The 9,763-nt window shown below is 41.2% G+C and overlaps 1 protein-coding gene across 1 annotated transcript in view; it reads right to left on the bottom strand.

The window, feature by feature from the left end:
* Window positions 1–8,241: 8,241 nt before the first annotated feature.
* Window positions 8,242–9,763, bottom strand: part of LOC133577389 (BMP/retinoic acid-inducible neural-specific protein 3-like) — a 70,004-nt gene continuing 68,482 nt past the window's right edge. The window contains exon 8 of the mRNA XM_061931186.2: window positions 8,242–9,531. Within this exon, the coding sequence (XP_061787170.2) occupies window positions 8,403–9,531 (1,129 nt within the window). The 3' untranslated portion in view covers window positions 8,242–8,402. The remainder of the gene's footprint in view (window positions 9,532–9,763) is intronic.

The raw sequence follows: 9,763 nt of genomic DNA, 5'->3' as shown, positions 1-9,763 counted from the left end.
TTTTTTAGACAAACTTTATTGATCCGCAAGGGAAATTGTTAATTATTTTTTATTTTTTCGACTTAGACTTGGTCTCCCATGGCTGCAAGTTGAGAATAATAGTCCCATCAGGGAAGTGGAGAGGCCATGGTTGAGGACGACCTTATTGATTTGAAGAGGTATGGCAGCAAAATGGCTGCAGCAGCAGCAATGCAGCACACCTCCACGCCTGCCTCCAATCCTCTATTGAGCTTTTTCCTTTGTCACCCGCCTCAGACGCTCCTGGAAATACTACATTCTCTTTGCAAGGTAGACGAATCACCTTAATGGATTTTATCTCCCATTTATGAAATTACCCTTTTAGCTTAAGTGCTCTGATGAATACCTTCTGAACGGAACGTTGGGAGGCTGCAGTTTGCCGTTTTCTTGATTCCTTTCTGGTGCAGCCCTAATTCGCCTGGAATATGTCAGACAACCACTTGACATTTCCCGCTGAAAGGTGGTTGCTATAATCATAATTGCTACACTCAGTTGCGGAAGTGTGTTCTAAACTTGGAGGTCAGTGTGGACTATTTTATCTTTAATGCTTTGGGGATTGTTATAGGAACTCCAAACACTGCATCACCTTAAAGTAGGGACTCGCTACTTCAGTAATTATCTAAAAGTTGGACGGCTTGATTCAAGTTTAAAATTGTACATAAACAGCCTGTGTTCACTACAAAAATAGATTTACGATTGTAATTATTCCTATACTAAATCAATATATGTATACATATATATATATATATATATATATATATATGAATATATGTATGGGGAACATATGCACCATTAATTAGTTGCTTATTAACATGCAAATTAGTAACATATTGGCTCTTAATTAGTCATTATTAAGTACTTGCTAAGTACTTAATAAGCACTTATTAATACCTTATTCTGCATGGCCTTATTATACAACCAGTAGGCCATTAACTAAGAGTCTTCCCTAACCCTAACCCTATGTTAATAAGCAACTAATTAATGGTGCATATATATATACCATTAATTAGTGTGTGTGTATATATATATATACAAATATGTAATAATAATAAAATAATTAGTGTGTGTGTATATATATATATATATACAAATATGTATATATACATATATGTATATATATATATATATATATATACATCTGTATAGACATACATATACACAGATACATATATACAGTATATACATATACATAAATAGACACATACATGTACACATATATATATATATATATATATATATATATATATATATATATATATATATATATATATATATATATACACACATTTTTAGACACTTATATATCCACACACATATATGTACATATATATATATATATATGCATACATTTACACAGATATGGACACATACATATACACAGATACATATATACATACAGTATATACATATACAGATACATACATATACACATATATATGTATATATATATATATATACACACACACATAGACACACATATACACACACACACATATATATATATATATATATATATATATGCATACATATACAGAAATACATATATATATATATATATAAATATATATGTATGTATGTGTGTATATACACATATATATATATATATATGTCTATATATATATATATATATATATATATATATATATAAATATATATATATGTATATATATATATAAATATATATATATATATATATATATATATATATATATATATATATATATATATATATACATATATATATATATATATATATATATATATATATATATATATACATATATATAAATATACATATATAAAAATCCAAATAAATCACAAAAATCTGACTTTCAACAAGGATTGGACGACAAAGAATGAATGTTTTGATGTATTTTGTATTTGTGCTTAACCAGCGATGAAAACTGGTTTAATACATGTAGCGCTGAATTTGACCAGCAGAGGGCGAGAAAGCTACATTTTAGGTTTAATTGAGTTAAACTATGTGTGTGCAATGTTTGCTGTGTGTATTAACACTAAGCCTTCTATTTTATTTGCGTAGCATACACAATGGACAATATTCATGAGAAACGCACAATGGACGTTATACTTTTATAATGTTTTTATATTTTCAGTCTTACAAACCTAAATGAAGGAAGACTGCGGAAGGAATAATAATTCAAAAGAAGGAACATCGATCATCAACGGAACACGGCTTCTGTTTCTTCGTGCTGTTAACTATCTGTCTAGCCGCACATGCCGGGAACGAGTAGCGAGGGCCGAATAATGAATTTATTGACAGTGCGGCGTGAAAGTACTTTGTAAATAAGTAAACACAGTCCCCAAGGAATGTAACCTGCGGAGGCACTGAAGAAACGTCCAAGTTTTGATGAATGACATCTCCTCACAATGTTTGCATATTTCCAGTACGACTGCTCTAATAATATGGTCAGAGTGTTACTACGGCGAGGTAGAATCTAGGGAAATTATTGGAGGTGTTCGGAGCGGAATATTCAAAATGGCTGATGGAATTTGTGGCATAAAACCTGAGGCCAGGGCACTCATGAAAGGGTGAATATGGAACAAATGTGTAAAGGAAGCAGACTCGCATGCCAAGACTTCAGCCAGGTCCAAGTATTTTAGATGTGGGATTAGTATCAGTGTCGTATTAAAGGGAGAAAGTGTTGGCTCAGCAATGTTTGTAGTTCCATTTGCAGGTTTTCTTCCTCTAAAGCAAACAAGCAAACAAAGCCTGAAAGACGCACGCATTCATTTTTAACTCATTCAGTTCAAACCTAACCGAGATCCAACAGTACACTCCTGCCTTTAATTGGTCCTGTGACAGCTTTTGCTTGGAAATACTTTGTACCCCGAGTCAATATTCTCCTTTGAAGTCATCTGAAACTCCACTCCCACAACACCAATTATTTCCATGAAGAGATAACACATCTTGTGTCAGAAAAAAGGATCTTTGTTGACACCACATGTCATTTCCAGCACAAACCTGGTGGAGAGCACACCAACATCGCACGGGGAGACACAACTGGAAAAGGTTGGGGGGAACGGACTGGGGCCGAGGAAAAAAAACCCCGATAGCCGAAGCACAAATACACATGTTGACATAGAAACCACAAGACTTGCAACGGGCTGCCATCCACTTTTTCCGTCATACTATGTAGGGCAACGCATCGAAGGTGCGGGGTGCATGTGTGTGTGTGTTGGAATAATTGTTTGTAAGTTATCACAAAAGAAACGTTGTATTACATTATGTTCCTGATAAGAAGATGAAGGCTGTCTTTCGAGGCCTAACAAGAGGAAGAAGGCTCGTGAAATTCCACTGTGATTTCAACACGGACAGATGGCAGGATCTGCTCAACTTCCAGAGGAACTCTCTTTGAAGTGTTAAACGAACTCTCTTTGAAGTATTTCACAAACTCTCTTCCAACTATTTGGTAACCGAGGTCAATGCTATTTACGACCCGCTGCCCTCTTGAAGTCGCTGTGGTCAGGAGACGGGAGGGGTTATCCATTGTCCTCCAACACCTGCCCCAGCTGGATCCAGGAAGAGCCCAAGCCCGAGAAATCCTCTTCTTGGTCTTCAAAGCGACCGAAAACAATGACTGTTTTACATACTTCCCATTCCTGCTGTGACATGTGTTGGTGCGTGAACATTGAACATCTGAATAAAAGAGGAGACGAAAACCTTCTTCGTCAGAGCGTGGTGCAGGACTGTACAGAGAGTGCAGTGGCCATGTCTCTCCTCAATATTGAGTCCAAATTTGATTCCTTGCCTTTTGTCTTGTTTAATAGATGTTCTCAGTGTTTGAACGTGACAGTGTGGCTTGTATTTGTGTGTCCATGAGAGACGGGGAAGGACTTTGTCGCGTCTTCACTGCACCGTCCTCTGGGAGAGTCCCGAAGCGACGACCATGAGGACAATCCCGATTAGAATGTTTTGTGTGTGAGCGAACGAAAACTCATTTCAACTATTTCCGGTCCTCAAATTCATCGTGCTTCGCTATGCGGAGCAGACGGCTTGTTCAAGATGTCGCCGACTTTGCAATTAAGTCCAAAAATGGCAAAAAGCCCGAGTGCCCGCAGTTCTGCCCCGCAGATTTTGGGTACCTTGAACACCTGCCAGCCTCTTCCAATATTTGCCGTAAAGGAGGTGATTTTGTGTAGAGACACACCACTGCTAGCTGCTTGTTAGCCGGGGGCACTAAAAATAAATCATGTCAGCCGTAGGGGATCAGATTAAAGGCATGAATCCACTTTGTAGTATCTGTTAGTCTACAAAACAACATGTCCCCCCCCCCCTATTTGGTGGAAAATTACCGTATTTTCCAGACTATAGAGCACACCGGTATATAAGCCAGACCCACTACATTTTTAGAAAATAAAATTATGTTCCCATATATAAGCCGCAGATATATACGTTGTGAAATGAGTTATTTACACAGAAAGACTCTGTAAATGTTTATTTATATACCTTAATTGTTTCCAAATGAAGCAATGTAGTATCTGTTAGTCTACAAAATAACATGTTTGTTCCCCATTCGGTGAAAGGTTACAGTATTTTCCAGACTACAAAGCGCACCGGTTTATGAGCCTCACTCACTACATTTTAGAAGAAATAAATATTTCCCATATATTAGCCACACCGGACTATAAGTCACAGATATATATATGTTGTAAAATTAGTTATTTACACATAAATAATCTGTAAATGTTTTATTAACATACCTTAATTGTTTCCAAATGAAGCAATGTAGTATCTGTTAGTCTACAAAACATGTTTTTTCACCTTTTGGTGGAAAATTACCGTATTTTCCAGACTACAAAGCACACCGGTGTATAAGCCACACCCACTACATTTTTAGAAAATAAAAGTATGTTTCCATATATTAGCCGCAGATCTATATGTTGTGAAATTAGTTATTTACACAGAAAGACTCTGTAAATGTTTATTTATATACCTTAATTGTTTCCAAATGAAGCAATGTAGTATCTGTTAGTCTACAAAATAACATGTTTGTTCCCCATTCGGTGGAAGGTTACAGTATTTTCCAGACTACAAAGCGCACCGGTATATAAGCCGCACTCACTACATTTTAGAAGAAATAAATATTTCCCATATATTAGTCGCACCGGACTATAAGTCACAGATATATATATATATGTTGTAAAATTACTTACTTACACATAAATAATCTGTAAATGTTTATTCACATACCTTAATTGTTTCCAAGTGAAGCAATGTAGTATCTGTTAGTCTACAAAACAACATGTTTCCCCTCCAATTTGGTGGAAAATTACCGTATTTTCCAGACTACAGAGCACACCCACTAAATTTAAAAAAAATAAAAGTATGTTTCCATATATTAGCCGCAGATCTATATGTTGTGAAATGAGTTATTTACACAGAAAGACTCTGTGAATGTTTACTTACATACCTTAATTGTTTCCGAATGAAGCCATGTAGTATCTGTTAGTCTACAAAATAACATGTCGTCCCCCCCCCCCCCCCCCCCCCCCCAATTTGGCGGAAGGTTACAGTACAGGTTACACAAAAACACGCCTACAGACATCACACATGGGACGGTTTTAGTAAGTATGAATTGTTTTAGTTATATTGTAAAACTTACAAACGTTGCATGGGGTGATGAATGAAGAATCCATACGAGTAGAAACGCTATGGATGACTAGAAGATGGAACGGCACTTGTACTTCCGGTTGAAAGCACTAAACAGAAGGAAATACTGAAGACGTTCACCTAGCCCAAAAGGTGGCGCCATAGCACAAAAAATTCACCTTTTTCAGTCCTCTGCTTAGGTTTAATTGAAACTATTGAACTTAAAACATGAAGGCAATTTGCAGGGGGAAAAAATCCATGAATTAGCTGCACTGTTTTATAAGCCGCAGGGTTCGAAGTGCAGGAAAAATGTAGTGGCTTATAGTTGGGAATTTACAGTATTGTTGTGTTGAATATATAGTGGTATTACATTTGAGGTATTGAGATGATACCTACCATTTTTTTTAAAATGGCTAGTTTGTGGGTTTCTCAGAAAAATGTACAGTGTAAAAAAATCAGTGTAAAAAAATTCAGTTTAGAAAAATTTGTGTAAAAATTCAGTGCAAAAAAAGTTGTAAAAAATTAAGTGCAGAACAATTCAGTGCAGAAAAAGTCTGTAAAAATTTCAGTGTAAAAATTCACTGCAAAAAAACTATGAATTTTACGCAGAAATATCGTGTAAAAAAAATTCAGTGCAAAAAACGTCTCGGCTGAAATATTCAGTGTAAAAAAAATCAGTGCAGAAAAATGAGTGTAAAATTTCAGTGCATAAAAATTCTGTAAAAAATTCAGTGTAATTTTTTTTTAAGCAGAAATATTGTGTAAAAAAAAAAAAATCAGTGTATGTAAATTCAGTGTCAGAACAAATTAGTGTGTAATAGTTAGTGTAAAAAAAATAAAATTTTCAGTGCAGAAAAATTGTGGGCAGAAATGTTCGGTGGAAAAAATCAGTGGAAAGAAATTCAGTGCAGAAAAATTAGAGTAAAAATTCAGTGCAAAACAAGTCAGTGTAAGAAAGCTGCCATGTTAAAAGAGGTCAATAACCGTTCAGATATTACTACTGACACCAATCTGCTCTCTCAGGTGAGTCCATCATTACGTCCTGCAAAATGTGCTCAAGGTATGCATTATCAGTGAAGATGTTCTCCAAGGAGGGACTGCTGTAGAAATTCTCCGAGGAGGGACTGCTGTATAGATGTTCTCCGAGGAGGGACTGCTGTCTGCTGAATGCTGATGAAGCTTTGTCTTCCTCGGAGAAGATACTAATCAAAGCAAGCCCGCGGTTCTTCTTCTGGCAGCCCTCGGGGGGGTTCAAGCTGGTTTTCCTTTCGATCCAAGTCCCTGCATTGCCGAGCGACAGTTCCAACCGGGTCAGTGGTACCTCGTTCCATGCCGGTCATGTCTCGCTGCCCACGGAGATCATCTATCACAAAACTGTGAATGGCAGAGCTCCACATGGAGAGGAGCCAGATGAGTTGGTTCTGGTCAGGGTGCCACCCGAACGGCTCTCCAGGGAGGCGACCGGTAGGAGGCCACGGGGAAGACCCAGGACACGTTGGGAAGACTATGTCTCCCGGCTGGCCTGGACGAAGCTGCTGGGGAGAGGGAAGTCTGGGATTCTCTGTTTAGGCTGCTTCCCCTCGCAACTACACCTCGGATAAGCGGAAGAAAATGGATGGATTGATGTGAACGGCAGACAGGAGCGGCGGAGGATCAGCGAAGGGCCGCTTCCAACCCTCCCCCTGCGCTGCGGGAGACTTAGTAATCTGTGCCAAGGCAGCTCCCTAAAAGGAGAAGGGAGACCTTGTATTCCGATACTCCAGATGCGGGATGCCACTTGAACGCCTCCCTGGGGGGGTGTTTAGGGCACTTCCGACCGAGAGGAGACCACGAGGAAGACCAGGACACGTTGGGAAGATTATGTCTCCTGGCTGGCCTGGGAACGCCTCGAGATCCCCCGGGAGGAGCTGGACAAAGTGGCTGGGGAGAGGGAAGTCTGGGCTTCTCTGCTTCAGCTGCTGCCCCTCCGACCCGACCTTGGATGGATGGATGTGAACGGCAGACAGGAGCAGCGGAGGATCAGAGAAGGGCCGCTTCCAACCCTCCCCCTGCGCTGCGGGAGACTTAGTAATCTGTGCCAAGGCTGCGCCCTAAAAGGAGAAGGGAGCCTTTGTGTTCCGATGCTCCAGATGGGAGCGAAAAACAACACGGCACACACAAGCGCAGCTCCCCGGTGGGGCGGGTGCTTGTTGTGCAGCCTGGGAAGTGTCGACATTAGGCAGGGCGGTGAGTTCAAATCAGTCGTATCAAATGTTTGACGGGAGATTGGCCTGAAGACGTGTTGCCAGAGTTTAAATGGAGGATTTCTTCAGGCGTACTTTGACCAGCTTGTAGCAGGAAGAGTAGAGTTGATGTCGTCTCTGAGTCGGTCAGCACTAAAGAGACCAGACAAAGTTTACGGGAAGGCTAATGAGTTGAGTGTGAACATTGTCGTTATTAACATGCATATTTACATAAATCAATCCCTCTGACCCTGGAGCAATCACACCACAGCTGTGGGTAAACAAAAACCCGATCAGTGAAATGCAGTCGAATCCCTTTTGTCGTGTGCGTGAAATCGATTGAGCTGGCAAATGACTCGGGAAGGCAGGGAATGGAAAGCGAGTGTTAAACATCTTTAATCTGTAAAACTACAGCGACATTAGCATCGATTTTAATTGCACACACTTGATGTCGAACAAAGCCGTGAACAATGGACCACTCACTTGACAACAAATGGATCCAGCGAGCTCGTATGTGGCAAGTCAAATACAAAACATGGAAACGGGAGCCACTAGCTACATAGTTTGGTGGCCTCGTACTCGGCGTAGTTTGGTTGCCTGGCACTGAAAGCTTGCAGGGCAGTGAGGATCCTGGTCACGTCCGCCGTGGCCAGCTTAAGTCTGTGGCGAAGAAGACAGCCGAAAAGATCCACATGGGCGGCCCCTGGCGGGGAGAGGCGGTTGACCCTGTATCGCAACTCCACGAGCTGCAACAGAGCCGAGTCCTGTGATCCCTGAGTGTACGGGTAGTCTATCTGCAGAATCAGGTCCTGGATTGCTTCAGGGTCAAAATGCACGCTGTATCCAAATAGTTGCATGCTGTTCACTTTCATGTACCCGAAGTTGCTTGGCGGCTCTGTCGACTCCAGAGGCTCGTAGTCCACCGAAGTGTTCTTGCTTCCGACTGACGTGCCCTCCTTGATACGGCTCCTCAGGTAGAAATGAACTGTCTCAAAAAAGCTCTTCCATCTGTTTCCAAGAGACAAGGTCCAGTTGTAACAGTCCAAGGGAATGTCCAGTTTGGTCCGCTCCCACTCGGGGTATCCATGCTGCCTGATAGGCATGGTCCAGCTCTCGGAATGGCTGCCCCCAAAAGGGTTCACGAACAGAGAAAACGCCGGCTCAAGGGTGCTGTTCCTGGTGAGGCAAAACTGCACAGCAAGTCCAAGGAGCATGTGAACGCGATTCGATCTCACCCGGTTGCTCTTCAATGTCAGGAGCATTCGCTTCCTCCACGAAGGGTCGAACCAGGTGTTAATCCTCACATCGTTGCTCACAAAAACTGCATGCAAAGTGATGCGTGGGTCACGTCGCTGGAGCAGGTAGCGCTGCTCCAGGTCATGCAAGTCTTGATCGCTCTCCAAGCCCAGGTAAGGGTCCGTAGGATCGGGTACGGCGTGCTTGCAGGTTCCCTGGTTGAGAGTGAAGCCGGCGTTGCAGCTGGAGCATCGGGTTCGGTTCTCCGTGGAGCAGGATGCGCAGCGGGGGCCGTCGCCCGTGGAGCAGGGAATCAGGCCCTGGCAAGGCGGGTGACTGTAGGTGCAGGAACAGCTGCGACTCTCCTCATTGAAGACACCCACTTGCTTGTTTTCACTGCAGTACAAGACGGAGAGGGTGTAGCCCAGCCAGAAATGGAGAGACCTAGGACAGAAACACAGATTGTGTTAAGTCCGTCCATCCATTTTGTGGCACTTTCCAGGACCGGGAGCTGAAAACATGCTTCGCGTACGCACGTTTCGACAGACTGCGGGTACTTTGGCAACACACACAGGTGGTCGGTCCGGCTTTGCCAACATTTATTTCACAAATAGATACACATTTTACTTCTCGCCAATGCTTCATATTGATATTAGTATTCGTGAGGATGTCTAAT

Source organism: Nerophis lumbriciformis, linkage group LG37 (genome assembly GCF_033978685.3).
Source record: "Nerophis lumbriciformis linkage group LG37, RoL_Nlum_v2.1, whole genome shotgun sequence".
Classification (NCBI taxonomy): domain Eukaryota; kingdom Metazoa; phylum Chordata; class Actinopteri; order Syngnathiformes; family Syngnathidae; genus Nerophis; species Nerophis lumbriciformis.
This window is presented reverse-complemented; position numbering and strand designations above follow the sequence as displayed.